The sequence below is a fragment of the Ceratina calcarata genome, unplaced genomic scaffold (assembly GCF_001652005.2).
Source record: "Ceratina calcarata isolate Rehan_Ccalc_2016 unplaced genomic scaffold, ASM165200v1 scaffold289.2, whole genome shotgun sequence".
NCBI classification, from domain to species: domain Eukaryota; kingdom Metazoa; phylum Arthropoda; class Insecta; order Hymenoptera; family Apidae; genus Ceratina; species Ceratina calcarata.
The window spans coordinates 679786-699420 of record NW_017151272.1 but is presented as its reverse complement, the minus strand read 5'-3'; the positions used below and the strand labels follow the sequence as shown (position 1 = coordinate 699420).

The following is a 19635-nucleotide window of genomic DNA, read 5'->3' as shown; positions in this document are numbered from 1 at the left end:
AAGAAGCGACAGGCTCGGATGGTGGGAGGAGAAGAGGAAAGTCGGGGGGTAAGTTTAGGGGCGAACGACCCCGTGGCGCGGCCGAGGAAAAAATTTGAGAGCACGAAATTAGTTGTACTCGCGTTTAGCATTAGAACCGCCTCGGGGCTCTCTCTTTCTCTCGTCTCCGTTTTATTCGATAATTATGCAAATGCCGGAATGATTGTCGGGCAATATGTCCTCGGAATAAAAGTCGAGCCGGAGCAATTCGGTTATCTTTATGATTCTGAAACGCGAAACGCAGGCGAGCGAAGGGTGAAAAGCCCGGAGGGGGATGAGACTCGGGAAAAGGGAGGAGAGTTGAAACACGCGACGCGGGAGGTCCTCGTCTTCGCGGAGCGAAACAGCGGTTAATTTGCATCGAAACGTGCGTTTCCCTCTTCTTCTTGGGTAACCCCGATGGAAACCTGTCTTTCCACCGGGACAGGAATAAGAAAGTACGTTCTTTCGATCTGGCGAAGGTCAGTCGCGGGATCACTGGCAAATAGATAAAAAGAATCTGCAGGGGCACGTGACCGCGTTACCAGTTCCATGACCGTGGAACGTGGCTGAAGCGCGTCGACGAGCTATTAAGACGTTCGCTGGCCGATTTAATTAAGCGACTGCGACTCGTTCGGGAACCATAAGCCGGATCGTCGTTATTTATTATTAAAATATACTCCCTGTCGAAAGGGTGGAGCCTGACTCGGCCAATGGGCACTCGTCGCGTGCCTCGGGTCGTTAGGGTGCTTGGAAATTGATAAGAATGCATCGTCGCCCGTCGCCGCCGCCGCTCGTTGCACCCTTTAATCTGACTCCTTCGTCGACGCCCGACGAATCTATCGCCCGGATTCCGGTAATTGTAACGCGAACCCCGTTCCACGGCTCGCCCACTCCCCTTGGTCGAACGGCCGTGTACTCCGTCGAATCTAGTATGCATTCACTTACCGTGTCTCGTTCGAAACATTTTTCCCTCGCCGCGTTTCCTATGAGCAGCTGAGGGGAACGTTACAGCGTTACCAGTTCCATGACCGTGGAACGTGGCTGAAGCGCGTCGACGAGCTATTAAGACGTTCGCTGGCCGATTTAATTAAGCGACTGCGACTCGTTCGGGAACCATAAGCCGGATCGTCGTTATTTATTATTAAAATATACTCCCTGTCGAAAGGGTGGAGCCTGACTCGGCCAATGGGCACTCGTCGCGTGCCTCGGGTCGTTAGGGTGCTTGGAAATTGATAAGAATGCATCGTCGCCCGTCGCCGCCGCCGCTCGTTGCACCCTTTAATCTGACTCCTTCGTCGACGCCCGACGAATCTATCGCCCGGATTCCGGTAATTGTAACGCGAACCCCGTTCCACGGCTCGCCCACTCCCCTTGGTCGAACGGCCGTGTACTCCGTCGAATCTAGTATGCATTCACTTACCGTGTCTCGTTCGAAACATTTTTCCCTCGCCGCGTTTCCTATGAGCAGCTGAGGGGAACGTTACAGCGCCCAGGAACGTGTACCTGCCTCTTCTCGGTGTGCTCATTATCGAAATATATGATGAGGCTGAGGACAACGTGGGAAAGATTCAGGAGTAGACAACTTTACAATAACAACTATTTATTTATAGGTAATAATGCTGAATTACAATGAATACACTTTTTGTCTTCGATACTAGATTGTATAAGTCCGATCGCGAAATCGTAATCGCTCGTCGTCATCGTTACTCGGTAGTGTGTGGCGATACTGTTCTTCCCCACCCGACCCAACGTTTTCTTTCCCCTGTACGCAACCCACCCCTGCGGAATTTCTTTATTCGCATCAATATCGCAATTTTACTCACCGGCCGAGAGCCGCCGGCGAGATTCGTCGAATGGTTCTAAGCTCCGAGTCGTTTCGCCGAGCTTGGGACGATGTGTTTCTCGATACTCTCGGCTCGATTCCCGTGGAATCGACAGTTCCTCGCCGGCGATTCTCGATCGTCGAGGTTGACCCCGGTTCGATTGGTAGCGGCGATGGCAAATACAGATGAGCTATCGGTGGTTAAATTCTCGTATTTTTTTTTGTCATTTTGTTTCACTACGTGTAGCATCGTCTTAACGGCCGGTCAGCCGGTACGATACGATCTAGACACTATGATTATGTGAACTTTTTTTTTTACAACACAAGAACCTTACGGGCAAAAGACTTTGTACATGGATCTTAAATACGGGGATCGGCCCGTCGGGGAAATATTCGTCGCGGCTCGAGCTCGAAAGACGCTCGTCGTCCGTCTGTCCGTCTCCGCTCGCAGCATCCTGTTGGTCGTTCACCGGGAATATTTCGCCGATCCATGCACGGCCGATCGACGCGTAACGCGGGACACACGCAAATATGCATTAGCCTTACTTGTCGACGATAGTAACTAAGTTTATTTATATAAATAAGGTGTTACGATTCATAAAACGCACGGGAGAATCATCCGCCGCCTCTCCCCCGATCTACATTTCTCCTCCCCTCTCTCTCCTCGATCGAAGCCGCTGCTGCCGTTCTACGTAAACTCATCGCCTCGTTCTCGCACGATTCTCTCTCCTCTCCTTCCACACGATTCGCCTTTGTTTTTTTTAATAAACGACGCATTCACGCGCTCCTCACTCATTCTATATGATACAAATCCGATCGAGGTCGCGGCTGGTCGCTCGAACTTCCGTTCGTGAAAGTCCGCGTTTCACGAGGAAACGATGGTCAACGGTGCTCGAGCGACGAGCTCGCGACGTCCGAGGCGCGTACTCGTTCGCACTGTTTCCACGATCGTCCCGGCGCGCCCCGCAGCCGGGTAAATAATATTAATAATAATCATACTCAAATAATACTCGAAACCGGCGCGGTGCGCGCCCGATCGCCCGCGCAGCTTAAACACGATTAGCTAATTGAATTCGCTCGATAATTAGGAGATAGGTACCTCTAGGAACGCATGCACACGCGCACGCACTCTCAAGCAGTCTTTAGAAATATTTATCGTCCCTCTATCATCGATAATTAATCGTGATCGAATTTTTTCCTCGACCGTCCCTCGATCGATCGGCGCATCCTCGGGGACGTTGTGGTATACGTGTGTGGTTCGCGTATAAATATCGTTTCGCCTCTCCGTTTCGCACGTCGGAAGCGTTTCGAGACGCGACTGTTCCGTACTCGAGTCCCAGAAACGAACCGGATTCGTTTCGGCCCGTTGATATGTGTATCCTCGTTCTCACTTCTGGTCCTTTCGAGCACTCTTCGAGTTCGAGATGATCGTTCGCGTTGCAAACTCGCTCGCGCACTTTTCTTTTCGCGTATATAATCGTCCGTTCGCGATTCTATCACCTGTGCGATCGTTTCTCGCGGAATCACGAAACTACGACGAAACTACGTTCAGCGTTCACCTTGTTCGTTCGCGGTCCCTCGGTCACTCGTTTTGGCTGCTCGCTAGACGCTCGCCCCGCCTGGCATCTTCCAGCCTCTTCTAGGTCGCGCTCGTGAACAGAACGGAATTCTTGTAGTAACCCGTTCGGGATTCTGAAACAGAATCGGGTCAGGAGTTGGCCGGCGTCCAGCTATCAGTCGCATCGCTGCGCGAAATCGCTTCTTCGATATCGGGACCGATCCGCGAACGAGAGAGAGGACCGGCGCGGCGGCCGAATGATTCGATGATCGCTCGGCTGGAAGCGGCGCCGCTCACTAATTATCCTTGCCCTCTCGAGACGTAGATGAACGCGAAGGGGACCAGCGGACATTCGGGAGGATAGAGAGAGGGAGAGGCTCTATCGGACGCGTTCGTAAATACGAGACCGGTCGACTCATCGGCCCTTAGGGCGTCTTTGTGATCGAGCCGCCACTCGACTTTTTATCCAACTGTCGCTTATGATTGAAAATCACCGTACGAGCCTTAATAGTCGATCGGGCTCTCGTTTTACCCCGTTTCTTCCCGGTCACGTCGACCGACCTCCCTCCTCCTCCTCTCTTCTTGCCCGTTTCGCAAAACAGGATATCGCGGCACCGCTCCGAGTCGAGAAGAACAGAATTTTAGATAAACGAGATTTTAGATAAAAAGTTAATAATCGCATTTTCGTATGAAATGGTTATTTCTGAAACGTACGACTCGAGGCTGTGGCCGGTCGAGGGGCCCACTCGTTGAGAAGGGTGGTCCCCCTCGTCGCTGGGAAAAAAACGATATTATTTACGTGCAACGTCATCGAGTCCTCGAGAAGGAAAGAGAGACGGGGACGGAGAAAGAGCGTCGAAATCGCGCGGCGCCGGGTTATAAGACGGTTTTTGCCGGAAACTTTCGACAAGTTTCAGGCCGAAGGCAAGTTTTGAATCTGGCGGCGTGTGCCGGTGACGCCGCGGCAAGAAACAACCCCACCTCGAACGAACGCGACCGCCAAGACTTTCTAATTAAAGATCCAGGGAACTTTGTTATCCGTCGCAAGAAATTCTTGCTCGCTGATCCGCCTGCGAATCGAGTTCCAGTCGAACTCCCGGCTTCTTCGAGGTTTTACCAGAAGGCTACTCGCGATCGTTCCCGGGGGAACTTTTAGCCGATAGTACTAAGTCAGTGGCGGTCGTGTTTGCTCGAGATTCGACGCGTCGACGAACCTACCTTGAAGAGGAGACTTGACTTGGTCCCTCTCGGCCGCCTGGTGCTGCCGCGATTTTCTCTCTAGCTCCAGTTCCTGTACCAGCGACTCTGCGGGACGAAAACGGGAGAACGTTGCATTGATTAATTCCGAAGTCGTACAGACATTTCAATCAGAGTCGACGTTGGACATGGTTCAGGTTCGGAAACGTACAGTAGAGTCTAATCGAGGCGTGAAACGCGGCGCGAAGGATGAAACGGGTCGGTAATTAGTGGAAAACCAGCGAGCGCGAAGTAGGAGGAAGGGAAGGGGACGGGGCAGGGATAACCAGGGACCGAAGGCAGGCGTGAAAGGGCCGCAGGTTTGCTCACTGAATTCCGCAAGGATTAGGGTGAAAACTGGAAAATGTCCCTTTAATGATATCGCGCCGAATTAACCGCGGAGCTACCCCGTTTCGGTCTACTTCGTTAAGCTCACGACCCGTCTCCTCGGAGATTAAAAGAAAAGAACGAGCTTAAACCCTCTCCGTAGAAAATTGAAAAACAAAATCCGTTGACGGTAGTCGGTTGAAACGTGATGAATTCTCGTGCTCACGAATTGAAAATATCTCGAGATCCGATCGCGAGGATCGATCACGGCCACGGAATAAGAGAGCAGCCTTGCTCGTCGTAGAAGGAAAAGGGGGAGCGTAATCGGCAAGCGTGAAATGGCGCCTCCTTGAGCACCGAGCAATGGTACAATCCAATTGCGAGGCCATTAAATCCCAGTTAACCGGGCAAGTCGCGTTTCCCCGTCCGTGGCGAGGCGAGTCGCGTCTCGTCGCGTCGGCCCCGAGATTCCATTATGCTTTGAGCAACAATAGCTGAGGGCTGTTTCGTGGCGCGTGGGTGTGAATTCGTGCGTTCGTCAGGAACCGTTATATTCCACGGGACCTCTATCCCGAGCGAGACCGAGTGTTTGCGTTTCACTGAGCCAAATTACCTCCGCCGCCCTTATCCTCTTTCTCGTCCCTTTGATATCCAAATGACAATTTAACTGCTCAAGATACGACCGCGTTCCTCGTGATTGCCAAGGGGTACGAGCAGGCTCGCGTGGGGATAAGCTCGTTGTTGGATCAAGTTTTTTTAACGTTCGGGGGTGCGGGAACCGTCGGTCTCGTTACGTGGAACCACGTGCAACGTATACAAGTACGTATACGAGATGCGAGCATATCGCGACCGACTAATAGTTTAGCTACCGTATTACACACCCTGACAAATCGCGGGAACAATGAAAACAATTTCAGGCCGTGGCGAACGAAGCCCGGGTGCCCCTCTTTTCTCAGTTCGCATTGTGCCCTCGTCCCGATTTTTTCGCCCGTCGACCGCGGGGCCGCTGAAAGGCCCCGGCGGCCCTCACATCGGACTGTATCTGCTATGACTGTGCGTTTATCCGCACGTAATTAACTGGCGCACAATGCGGCAACGAGCGAGAGCCGGCTCGTCTTCCGAGAGTAACGCGAACAAAACGAATCGAAAGCGGCCGCAAGGCCGGAAAAAACGAAACACGCGGCGCACGCCTCCGATTCTCGAGAAATCGTGTGTTATTGTGCCCGGCGCACCGACCGACGAACGAACGGACGGACGTGGCAACCGTCGCGTCATTTCAAAACGGTATCGCTTTGATCGGTCCAGCCAGCCTTTTTTGCCCCGAAAATTCCTGGTTCGCGCGTCTTTCACGTTCCTCGGCAGCTGTTAACCCTTCCACGCGTGTCTCGTCTTCTTACGAGCGTCGGACTCGTCCCTGGCGGGCTGCTGTCAAGTGTACGGTGCGCTTGGACTATGTGCGACTTTTTTCCTCGGGGGGATAAGCGAGTAGAAAAATTCGTAGACCGACACGATTCGATTTGATATGTTCAAAAGAAACGGTTGGTGGTTCGCGGCCTGATCGGTAGCGGGCGAGCGTACATCCGTTTAGGCAGAGGAGAAGTCGGCCGCGTTATTACAGCGGCGTGTAATAAGTAATTTCCGAGGCGGCGAGGGCTCCGTGACCTCGCGCGGTGAAAAACAAACGTCGCATTCGGGTTCGACGATCTTCTCGCGCGAGCAGACTCCGGGTAAGATCGTGTCCTGGCCGTGGTAATTGCTCCGGCGATCTCCCTCCGTTACTCTCTCTCTCTCTCTCTATGTGAGAGGCTAGAGAAAAAGGGTACCGTGGAAGGAGGACCCGGACGAACGAAAAGACGGCGGCTGGGGTTGATTTCGTGTAGCGCCGCGTTTTTAATGCTCTGATCTTTATGTAAAACAGAACGCGAACGCTGAACGAGGCGGTAGGAGGGCGAGGGACGCGGGGAGAGAGGATGCGGGAAGATAGGCGCTCGAGCACCAAGCCGACCGTGAAATTGTATGAATCAAGGAGGTGCATGGAGAAACGCGGAGACACAAAAAGCGCCGATACGAGCGGAACAAAAAGCGGTGGGTCGAGGATGAAGAGGAGCGCTCGACCCGGTGCTCGTGTCCGCCTCGATTTCCAATGGAAAATGACACTTCCGCTCCTCCTCGTCCTCCCCTCTGTATTAATCTGCAGTCTGTCTGCCGCGTCAATTTGTTTCAAAGTCGTATCATCAACCGTATCGAAGACGAAGCAATTTGCAGACTATTTCGCGAACAGACGAGCTGTCGCGACGAATACGCTCGCTCTTAGCTCAGGTGACGGAAACGAATTTAATCTCCTTGCCTCTGTGATTCCCGACGAAAGCCCTTCCGGCTCGCAGGGGCGCGAACGTTCCTCGGCGGCGGATCTAAGCGGCAATTCCGAGTGGAACGAGAGATCCGGGGAGGCCGGAGAAAAAAAATTCCCCAAACGAAATCGCGTTTCATAATCGTCGGAGGGAAAGCGAGGAGAGGGAGAGAAAGAGAAAAAAGAATCGGGCCTCGATTCTCGACAGCAGCCACTACCACCTAGTTACCCTCAAACTACCACCGAGCATAAATAGAAGGCCCACCCCTGGCTGCCGGTTCACCCCCTTCCCTTCCCCTCGATTTCTCTAGTCGTGGCGCTTGTTCGCCGGAAAACCACGTCGTGTCTTGTGGATATATTCGCGGCGAGGGACGCTTTCAAGCCCCACCTACCATTTTCAGGCTTCCCGTGTCGACGCGTTAGCTTCCTTTCGCCTCTATATTGCTCGCATACACGCGTCACGGTTTATCACTCTCGCAGGGTTATTGTCTTTCGTCTAATGGCACACGCGTGCGCTCGACTCGTCGCACAGGTGCGCGACGTCGTCGACCAGCTGGACCGGTTACCGCCGAACGGTCGTTTCATCGTCGACGAATCTTCTGCCGCCGAATACCGTCGATCGTAGAACCATCGCGAAAGAATTGGGTCGCGTGTCGCTGTCTTTTCTCTTCGCACTCCGTTGCCCGAGCGATATTCAGCCGAGATACAAATTTGCATCGTGTAACCAGTCACCGTACATTGTATTACTTCATGGTTCGTTCCGGTTTTACGGTCGGCAGTTTCTCGAGTGTAATAGATTCAACGTCGAAACTCGTGCACGCACATTCCGCGACGCTTTCCGCCGAAGCGTTTAACCGGGATATTTCAATGCCAAACGATGACCGTACGCTCGTTCAATGCCGGATCAGTTTTCGGTATCGTGCGAACTTGGCTAATTCGGAATTCGTGATCATTTTAATGTCCACGTCTCGCCTTTGGTACGACGAACAAAACGCGAGGCTTAAGAGAGTAAATGGAAGACGCGGCGCGGCGGAACGAGGAAGGAAACAAACGACGGGCAGAAGGAGGGTGGAACGGAACGCGAAGAGGCGCACGTCTCTGTCGCGAGAGAGCAGCCGGTCGAGGGGTGGGGCAGACGTTATGGTTGCTGCGAAATTATTGCATATAGTCTGAATATTAAAGCGTGGCGGAGTGCTGCTCGCTCGTACTCGCCGGGATGATGGACGCGAAGGAATCGTCGCGTCTGCGCTTGTGCTCGTGCACGGACTCGTGCATGACGCGACGACGACGACGACGACGACGACGACGACGACGCCGGGACGGGACAAGAGACAAAACGAGGCGGGATAGGACAGAGAGATAGGTGGAGACTCATCGGGAAGGGTGAGGGGGGTTTAAAGGTGGGCGACGAGAGAGAAAGAGACGGAGGACAGGTAACGTCACGGAGAGCCGCGGTGGCCGCCGGGGAAATTACGGCTCCTTCCTTACTTGCGAGAGATGTGCATAAACTCTGCATTACGCTCAGTGGCGCTCATACATGAAGCTGTGCTACCGCGAGTAACGAGCAAGGAGATCGGGTGCCTGCGGGTCAGACGAAACTCGGCCGGCCGCCGCCGGCTGCTCGTCTATTAAATGCTACCGCGATCCGCTCTTACCGGTTTCCCTTCCATCGTTTATCGAGACGCGCTCCTTTGAGAACAAAGTCTGGTCTCCCTTTACCGCCGATAAATCTATCGGAAACTTTTTACAATCATTCTGTACGCGACACGATATCCTTTCGTTCGTCGGTTCAATGATCGAGACGCGTTGTTCGTTTCTCCGGATTTGCCTACAGATGAGAATGAGAAGCTCTGTTCGTATAGAATGCATGACTCGAAGACGCGACGGGACGCGGCCCCGAAGTCCCCTCGGCGGCGTAAGTACCCACCTCAGACGACGACGACGTTACGTCGACCTATGCTCTTCCTCCCCACCCCATCTAAATCTCCGTTGTTTATTGCAAATGGATTCCGCATCATGATGCCCGGGTGGCTGCGGGACCCTATTCAAATACCTCGTGTTTCCTCGTCAGAACCGACTCTGGCTCCGTCCGCGTGTTACGGGGTTGTTATTGCCCCCGGCGTGATTGTTCCCCGCCCGCCAGAGATCTTTCGAATAATTTACTTTGCGCGATACGATACACCGAGGCAGCGTACACCGCCTCAGCCTCCTTTCCATATCCGCCCTCTCTCGCGACCCTCATCCGGCCGAGGTTCTGCTCTTTTTTGTTTGGGTAATCGAGGATCGAAGTCACCCGGCCGGAAGATCAGAAAAATTGAGTGGATCCTAATACGGGAACGCGATTATCCGAATTAGCGGCTCGCCACGAAGCACGCCCTCTTTTCATCGCGGTCGCGCAACCCTGTTCGCCCTGCCTCCGAGGAGAAGAAGGAAGGGTGCCCGCGAGGCTCCTTTCTTAAATTTCGCTCGATACCCATTGTTAACTCGCCGGCTTATTTTCTTTGCCCTCTCGGGTTCGAGTCGACGCGGAAAGATAACTTGCCTCTCGCGAAACCGTGACCCTCCAGTCGTTTCGTCGCGCGGTTGGCACGCTCGCTGCCGTTGTGGAAAGTGAGGGACGCATTATCATGCAAAAGGGACGTCAACGGACGTGTCAGCGCGATCGGAGTGGCGTGGCGAACTGACCTTGATAGTTCTGCCAGAAGGCGGACGCTTGGCTGCCGATCAGGTCCAAACCGTAGCCCCATGCCGGTTTCTCGGGCGTCGAGGGTTGCTGGGAGGGACGCGGTACCTGGGCCTCCCGATACTGTTGGGCCTGCTGCTGTTGCTGAAGGGGTTGCTGAGATGATTGCTGCTGCGAGGGTTGCTGCTGCGACTGCGAGTGCACTGGACTAGCTTCCGGCGGCTCGGAACTCGTGCGAGCCTCCACCGTTACGTTCTCTGTAATCGAATAAGATACTAAAAATCGTTTGACGATTGTTTCGCGTCGAAGCGTATCGTGCCGAGAATCCGCTTCCCGCTGCCAAAAATCGAGAACCCTCTTCAGGTAACGACCCCTCGCGTGCTTCATTTGGAATTAGTATCGCTACTCTCTGCTTCTGACAGGGTTAATCAACGACTATGGCAGCGAGATTGGCTGTCGCGACTCGGAATTTCTGTATACCGCGGCGTTGTATATCGGAATAAGAGATTTCACTTAAAGGGTTTCGTGCCCGCGCTCGAGTTTTGCTAGTGACAGGACGGGAGGGGTCGGTCGCGGTGTGTGCCACTCGCTGCCTGCGCCCGTCTCGTTCCCATCGGATCGCGTTAAAACCGAGCAGAGAGAGGAGCATCGAGAGGACCTCGCGGGAAGGGCCGTGAGATCTTCCCGGCGGCGGGGGATAAGTAAGGAATCGTATTCTGCCGGGTGTCAGACTGTTTACTCTGGCTCGGCGAATTAATTAATTTATTCCGAGATCACCGGTAGCCCGGAGGCTCGACGGGAGACGGTCTCGGAAACGTAACGCTCCCGTTTCCTGCGAGATCATCGTCTTCTCGCTCTCGCCGATGATCCTCGAGCGAGCACGCGCCATCAAAGTCGCCTCTCTCTCTTTTCTCGCTCCATTTTCGCTCGGGATGAATATATACTTACCGGTAATCGCTCTGACTTGCTCGGAAGAGGCTCCCGTCGCCTTCAACGCCTCCTCCAGCTGCGTGCGCCTCTTGATCTCCAGGTCCAGCTGCTCCTGTAGGCGCTTCCTTGCCCTCCGTTCCTTCTTTAACCGTTTCTGGTACATCACTGCAACAGGGAACATTAAGAACATTGAAGATCATCTGACACGACGCTGTCGAAACGAACACGGATCAATTGTCGTCTTCTTGTAGTTTCATCACGTTCGATCAAACGGTTTCTACCGCGTTGACAGAAATCGTTCTCATTACTTAACGAGAGTCGCGTGCGTTTCTGCGAAACGATTTCGACGGACACCTGTCAAAACGGCTCAACGGGACGGTTCCCGTTCCCCAGGTGGCGGAACCCCGGCGCGGTCAAAGTCCAACGAAATTATCTCGGCGTATCATTGTACCGCGGGGGGTTTCACGGTCAGCGCAGGGGGCCTCGGACCTCGAACACGCGTCCAAGCAGGGGTCTGATCGTCTCGGTCGCTACCGTACGCCGCTGTCGGCTTCCTGGCCCGCTGCCGCTCTTCTCCACCGAAGATCGACGTCCGTCGATCGCCACGATCTAGTTATCGATCGATCTACGAATTGGCCGTGCCCCGGTTAAACCGGTTCCGCACCATTTGCAAACGCGAACGATTTTTTCTCGCGACCGCCTGTCAGCTGCTAGCGTTGATCGCTCTATCCGAACGCGCCGCGCCGGACCTCTGCGCGCTCGACCGTGTCGTGTATTACACTTGGCAATGATCAATTACGTTTGAGGGTGAATTTTTCAATGTTCCGAACCTCATTGATACCTCATTAAGCACTGATAAAAGTCTGGAAAGATTCTCTGTTCGAGTCGAACGATCTTGTCTGGATTACACGAGAGAACAGGAAATCTGATCTGTGGAAACGAATCACGAACAAACGATCGAGAGGCATGTTCGCCGACGCGTTTGTGCCTTCCATCGCCCCGTTGCCCGGTTTAATTATTTTCCGCGCCGCGTCCGGCCATTGTGTCTCGGATTAGCTTCTTCTCCCGGGACTTTCGGCGCCCGATCTCTGTTCGCGAAACCGGGCTTGGTTGTCGATCGGGATCGAGCGCGTTCCCGACTGTGTAAGGTTCGCGGCCGGTTTTCGCGGAACACGAGCAAACTCCTACCCTGTGTTTAAGGTGGAAGTCGGTAGTTAGCGTCCAATTAGTCTCGTCACCGGGAGTTGGCCACCGATGCACAAGTGCATCGTCATTTTTGACCGATCTACCGGTTAAGCAGGATGCTATTAAGGGAAAGGTGTCGAGGATACTTGCTGCAAAAACTGGCTCATTATAAGACGGTCGCCTATCCGTGGGATATATCATTTGACTGCCACGATCCCCTATATTTTAATTTGCCATCTCGGATGTTTTCCTCCCGACGGATCGGTCGTGTATCGTTTCTCGTGGACGGGCAACCCTTTCTTCGATACCCCGCGTCATCCTGTTCGAAATTGTCTCGGATTTCCGAAGAACATTTCGTCCGTTGGTCTTCGCGAGACTGAAAGGTGCGCGGAAAGAGACGGGCGAGGGTGAAGGAGAAAGCTCGAGGCAGAAGGAAGAGGACGAAGAGAAAGGCGAACGGAGGCGGCGGAGGGACGCGGAACGAGGCAAAGTACTGCCGGTGGCGGGTGGGACAGAAGGTGGAACAGGGGGGAAGGTGAGTTCTCCCGAGTCCGGTGGGTAGGAGCGGCACGGTGGGGTACGAGGGGATTAGCGGGGGCCGCAGCATTATGATGCAAAGATGGCGCGGCTGCGGCACCCTAGAATTAGCTCGAGCACTCGCCATTGGCCGCTCGGCAAACCACTCCTTCGGTAACAACCGACTGCATACGTTGCATACTAAGGATACACGCGAGCTCGCCGAAGAATTGCCGAGAACCGGGGGCCTGCCTGCCACGGCACCGATTTCCACCTACGATTCCGAGACCCGACCTTACCTCCGTCCCGGCCACGCCGGCTGTCCTGCTCTCTTATCGCGGTCCCACTCGGATCATTGCCAACGAGAATCGGTTTAACGGGCTCGAACATGAGACCGTTCACGTGTCTTAATCGTGACTCGAACGGAAAACTTCTCTGATCGTCGTAAAATTTTATCGGAACTATGTTCCTCTGAGATTCAATTAAAACTATAGTTTGGACGTCTCGGGGGACGACACGGTGTCTCCGTTGGTTCTGCCTCGGCTCGAGCGTAACAGCCGTGTAACAACCACCGGTACGCAGCGGTTTCTCCTTCTCGGGGGAGTACGGGAGGACAGTCCTCGTCTCTCCGCCTTTTCTGATCGGTATCGATAAGCCTCCTGCGCAATGGAACCGCAAACTGCGCGAAGGCCAGATCTAGCGTTGCCTATTAGAGCGACTGAGTCGATCACGCGTCCAGGAAAAAAAGGAAAACCGCGGTTACGGTTACGAAATCGAAGCCGGGAGTAGAGCAGCCGGATACTGCTTTGTGTCTCTGCCGATAATGGCCAAACATCGTTAGAGCCTTCGAACAGTCACAGAAATATATGTGCCAGTCGCTACGAAAATGGTCTATGAAAACCGAAACCTCTTTTTTAATAGCTAGACTTCAGATCATTGTGCAAAAAAAAGATGATTACGGCATAGATTGGAAAATGCAATTAGACCAGAGGTGCGGCCTTATTTATATTTTAAACAAATAAAAATACCAACAGTGAGATATAAAAATTTATAGCGGCCTCCTTTGTTACTGTCTAATTTAAATGTGGCCTCTAATGGTAAAAAGGTTTCCCATCTCTGAATTATATATTTTATACGTCGCTAGAAGTTGTGTAAAATCCAGTGTGTAATAATGACCAGTAGATATGTTTTATATAATAATTGAAGAGGTAGTCGAGGGAGCGCGGTCTCTCTTGCTCTCTGGACACGTCAAAATACATCAGCTACCGCTGTGCGCTCGGTCAGAAATCGTCCGGTCGCTGTCTGCGGACTACCCACGTCGAAGACTCACGCAGACCGTAGACGCGTCCGCCTACGTTTAACGCTCGCCCGAGATTCCGTTCTCCCGATATCGATCTCGGCTGTCACGACCGGAATCGTCGAGATCTCGAAGGAGCACCGGGAGTACACTACTGGCCAGAAGTCGCCGATTCTTCTGCCCGTTAAGATCCGAGCATTTCCGCGATCGTTAAGATTCGCTCGATTCCCGGCTCGTCAGCCCCCCGTCTCCGGGAATTAACGGGGACGGGTCGCGTAAACAATCAGGGGAAATGCGACGGGGTAAATCCAATAGGGAAACCCGCAGAAACTAATATACAGGCCGGTCGTCTTACCCGAGCCGCGTTTAATACACGGAGAGAACAGGCCCTCCGGGAATAGCAATATGATTTACATTTTGACGTTATATTGACCATTCCCGGCACCTGCAGCACTCGCTCCTTTCTAGCCCGCGGCCGACTCCGTCGATGACCGGCAACTGTTTAGGAAAAATTAATAACAACCGATTTTCCGATCGCTCCCATCTCACTTATCTCGTTTCTAATCATCGTACGAGCCATCGCTTCGATTTTATTGTTCACAAGTACTGTCGATTCTAATTTTTTTTTTTTTAAAAGACTTGGTAGTTTGAGAACGTATCGCCGATAAGAACGCGAAGGGGGATGGAACGCGTGAAAGCTTTCTTCTTAAACCAATCGTTCGAGGAATCTTTATTGACGAATCGTTCAGAAAAAAAGCGTATCGTGTACCGCGTGGTGACACGTCCGAGGTGTGAAAACGGTCGGCAAAAAATCACCATTAAGCTGCCGTATGTTTCCCCAGGGATGATGCTGTTCGTGGGGTGGACGGTATTAAACGCGATAAGCTAAAACAGTTCTGGCGCGCCTGGCGGGGTGTCCTCGTCCCCCCGCGGGATCGTTTCCGGGATTTCGGGGAAAAATGAAACGTCACCGAGTGGTCCATGCGTAGGGGGTGGGCGAGGAAACAGTAAAGAACGCCACGGGCTGCCGAGAGGAAAAAGAGATCGGGACAATGCTCTGCTTTTAGCCGAGCAAACATCCTCCTTGTCGTATGAATATTTCACGAAATCGTTGTACGCGCGTCGAGCCCCGAAATGGGAAACACGAAACACCGGTTCCTCCGCTGCGAGACGTCGCGCCCGTTTCACGGGGGGAATAATGTTCAGACGAGGGATGAGGTACGCGAATCGAAATTACCCTCCTCGGTTCGATTCGGGGTCTACGCGCGAAAAAGGTCAAAATAGTTTCACCCCGAGTCAGGAGGGAGGGACGACGCCGGCGTACGCACAGGTGAAGTCCGGGCCGATCGTTTAAAAAAAATAACCCGGCATTAGAAAGGCTCTAGTCTTATTTCATCGGTTCGCCGATCACGACGATAACCATCCGGCCAACGTATTTCGGAACCCCGCCACCACCGCGTTCGCCATCGGCACTCGCGTCCATTATATTTAACGTGATACGTTTCATTCGACTGTGGAACCTCCTCATCTTCCCGAGTCTCGTCCATTCTTTTATGCGCTACCCCCGGCGAAACGCGGAACGATAGGAAATTAAACTGTCGCGAGAACGCCTTCGAAAATGTTACGTTACACGATTTCTTTTGACTCGGATCCGAGGATCGCGAGCTCGCTCGAGCAGAAGAGAACGTCTGCGGTTCCCTCGGCGTATCGCGTCGTATACCCGTCGACGGAACACATAATCCTGATATCTGTCGGTTTTCGGGCAATAAAACACGCGTCCCATGGTCGGGGCCCTCCGAAAATTGCCGCTTGCTCGCCGCTGATAAAGAAACGCCGCGCAGATACGAATCCCCTCGCGTCCCATTCCAGCGAGACTTCTGCCCTTACATTTTTTTCCCTCGTTTCTCGTTTCCTCGCGGTAGGATAGCTGATAATTGCCGGTCCTTGGGTAACGAGATCGGTCGACGCGCGAGTCGCGGATCTGTCCGATAAATTAATATACGATACATTGTATGAAGGAATTGTATGAATTAGCAGCGATCGCTACCTCGTAAACGACCGTCCGGGAAAAGACACGGCGCCGATGCGAAGTCGGTTCCCTCGTCGATTCCAGAGGCTGGAACCGGGGCAAAACGTCGGCTATTACGTTTCCGCGCGCTGGACCGAGTAACCAGATCGGCCGGTTTCGAATGACCCACGCTTGCAAATATTTTCGCGTTCCCGGGCTGGTGGCGTAACTCAGGTTTCGTACCCTTCGATTCGAGGAAAATGTTGCACGCTCTCGTCTTGGCGTGCGCGATCTTGTTCCGCGAGTGGCGTGTTGCGTTTTCGTTTAGCCCCGGTTATATATTGGTCTAGCCGAGTTCTTTCCTTCAACGCGTATCTAAAACGCGTTTGCCGGATAAACAGAATCGCGGAGGCTGCACGATAACGTACACAGCGGATGTTAATAGGATAAATTAGTTTGTCCTATGGAAACACGGCCGAGAAGAAGCAGACACGCGCGCGCGCGCGCGCGCCTCCCCGCCCGCTTCTCTCAGACTCGGAATATGTATCCAGTTTGAAAAACCGAAGGGAGAAAAGAGGATTTTCACCCTGGGATATCTAGCGGATAACGGGCTATCCCGATATCGGATAAAAGAATAATACGCGAAAGCGAAAAGCTTTCGACTTTACGACGTTCCGTGGCGTCGTCACACGGCGGGGTCGGCTCGCAGGAGGGTCGCGGTCGCCGCTGACCCTCTGCCGGGATGTTTCCACTGGCAAACTGGATTCCGATGACCGATCTCCATTTCCATATGGGTCACGGAGTGGAAGCGGAGGGTGACGAGAAGTTGTCGCCGCAAAATTGATATTTGAACGAGAACTCACCCCTCGGAAGAACGGGGGACACTGTTGCCGCCGGATAGATCACCCCGATGAAGGATCGATCCTTGGTGAACCGAAGAAAAACGTCCTTTCGCTGCTGATCGTGTTTTTACAAATAAATTGCGCGCAACAGAATTCGAGGTCTCTTCGAGGACGTAGAACGTCTTTTACATTCGCACGAGAACGAAGAAGCGTACGACCGGAAGACGTCGGTTCGCGGTTTCGTCCAAGAGCATGGCGAGGGGGCTCGGTGCGGGGCGCAGGGTTCGATCGACGCGTCCGAAATTAGCATTCGCACAGGATACACGGTCTAACTACTATCGACGTTCGTCGGACTATAATCGTCCGCGGGCCGGCCGTAATGTTATTCACCAGACGGCTTTTGTATGGATATCGAGAGAGCCGTAGAGCACAGATGCTGCCCGTCGGAGGAGCTGTTGCTCCCGCGTCTCGAGTAGGTGCGTAAGAACCCCTTTAAACGGCGGCTAACGGCTGTTCCTCGGCCCTCGAGAACGTATTCGGGTAAGATTACGCGCGCGCATCGCGTCCAGACGCCGTGCCGCGGTTCGTCCGCCTTGGTGAATCGTAATTACGCATTAAGTGCGCGCGGACAGCCTCTCCGACCCTCCGGTTGTCCCTTCGCGCCGGGACACGTCCGACTCTCGAGATCGTTTCAGGATTCATCCAAGGGCACTTGGAAATTAAAAGATCGTCCGAACAGGAAAACGGTATTGTTCGTCGAATATAATCGTCGTGAGGAAGGAGGAGGAAGTTGCCTACCGTTTGAGGAACGAACCCCGGGTCGCGGCAGTCTACGAATTAAATTCTTTAAACTTCCCTCCCGCGTGTGTGTGTGCGTCGCATTCCGCGAGTCCCCGAGACATCCAGAATCGAGTTACCTCTAGGCAGCTTCCGCCGCGCTCTTCCCGGGGGAACCAATATTAATTCCCATAAATTTTGCTTTCAAACGTGAACCGCGCGGATACGTGCCATCCCCCCGGTCCGCTCAAAAGCGGAGGACCGTGTTTGCCTTTTAATCCGGGTATGCAAAGAACGTTATTCTTCTTTCACGGTAGAAAGGAGCATTGGGAGCAACCGTTAGGTACCTACACGGTGATCTCGCAATATTTAATGAGCCGCGATGAAAGCTGACGAAATCCGAAAGTCGTCTCTCGCGTCTTCTGTATCGGCTTTGCGAGCAAAGTGGCGATTTAAACTGCCACGGTAAAAGCCGGGGCAAGGTAATAGTCGGATTGCGAATGCATGAAACGCAGAGTGGAAGACGTGTATCCAATTCTCTCAGAATCGGCTTCTGTGTTCCCGTTAAATTTCATCGTAATCACGATTTGGATCGAGGCAGGAGACACAGAGAATTCAGGACGTCGTCCATTTGCTTCGAACGAAATTGTCTGAAAACCGTGAGCGAGTAGAACCTGTCAGTGATTCGAGGCGAGCGACTCGAAATCGAAGACGGTAAACCGCGGGGGTGGCCGGTTCCGGCGTAGAAAGTTGCGGCACACGGAGAACGAGATCCATTCGTCGAGTTGTTCTTTCAGGGCGGCGGCGGCGGCGCGGCCAGGCGCCGCAAAGGGAATGTTTGCGGCGGTGGAATGGAAAAAGGAGAAAAGCGCGGGGAACAGATTGAGTGGTCGCAACGAGAAACGGGGGCGGCCTCGCAGAAGTACCGGAAGGGAGGATGCGTTTCAATCGGAGACCGCAGCGACGACCGCGGTCTCTGCCTTTCTTTTCCTTTCGTTTCGTTCAAGTGGCTCTTCTCTCTGCGGCCGCAGAACCCAACCGACTCTCTCGTGTTTATACAATGTAATGGCTTGTGCCAGCATTGTGCTGCCGGGCAGACGTACCGCCGCGCCGCTTCGCGATTCCCTTTCGGTATTCGTTTGGCACTTTATCACGCCCCTAGATTGCCGCATTAAACATCCAGTAAAGGGAATTTCAACCCTTGCCAAGTGCACCCGAGTCGTCTTCGCCGTTGTCCCCACGAGGATCACGGTGCGATTACTTTCGTCGAGGGATCCGTCCCTCGTTTCACCGAATTCGACCGAGCAACGTCTACGATTGCACCGAGAATCGTTGGTTGGTCGTTTGCAAATCGAGGCTCGACACCATCGGCATCGGACGTCTTCCCCTGTCGCCCCCCCGCCCCCGTCCCCGTCCCCGTCCCCGGCTCTCGTTTTACGCGCGTTTCACCCCGCTCCCCGGCGTCTTTGTCGATCGATGACGCGTTCAGTAATTCAAGAGGGCGAAAGGGAAAAGGGACGGGGCGAAGTAGGAGACTCTATGGAATTATGGCAGGTGGAAGACGGCCGACCTCCCTGGGCGGCGATCGTCGTCTCCAATCTACCAGCAGATATACGGTGTCGCGTTACACGCGTGGCTAACGCTATCGACCGAGAGGTCTCCAGCCCTCTCGCGTGTACGCGCCTCGTACTCTCGCGACGACGAGGAGGACGGTACCGAACCGCCGCGTTCCATCGTGGCCGACCGGCTGCCCGGGATATAGGATTGCCACCCGGGCACATTGTTTACGCGAGTCAGTTTTTACCTCAAGGACAGGAGATCCTATGCCCGAGACCTCGAAAGGGATCCTTCGATCCGTGCGTCGGAGCCGATCAAATGGAAACGCGTAAGCAGGGGGAACGAGCTTCTCTCGAACTTGGTCTAATTCGCTCCAATGGAACGTTATGAAAAATATTTTAGAACCTGACGCGAACCTCTCTATTTCATATCCCGATTACCGTCCACGTGGTCACGGTCGATTTTATAAATTTCATGCAGTCGACCAAGCGATCGGGAAGCACCGCGAGCACCGGATATGACTAGG

The 19635-nt window shown here is 53.5% G+C and overlaps 2 protein-coding genes across 5 annotated transcripts in view; one reads left to right on the top strand and one right to left on the bottom strand.

The window, feature by feature from the left end:
* The window catches only part of Plc21C (Phospholipase C at 21C), a 129214-nt gene that overhangs the window by 66494 nt on the left and 43085 nt on the right, over positions 1-19635 (top strand). The window lies entirely within an intron of this gene.
* Positions 1605-19635, bottom strand: part of dac (dachshund family transcription factor) — a 136631-nt gene continuing 118600 nt past the window's right edge. For 3 of the 4 annotated variants that reach the window (XM_026812589.1, XM_018022522.2, XM_018022523.2), the window contains 4 exons: positions 10946-11092; positions 10000-10272; positions 4620-4706; positions 1605-3535 (listed from right to left, as the gene is read on the bottom strand). In XM_026812589.1, coding sequence (XP_026668390.1) covers positions 3483-3535; positions 4620-4706; positions 10000-10272; positions 10946-11092 — 560 coding nt within the window. In that variant the 3' untranslated portion in view covers positions 1605-3482. The remainder of the gene's footprint in view (positions 3536-4619; positions 4707-9999; positions 10273-10945; positions 11093-19635) is intronic. The other variant, XM_018022524.2, reaches the window with a different exon arrangement.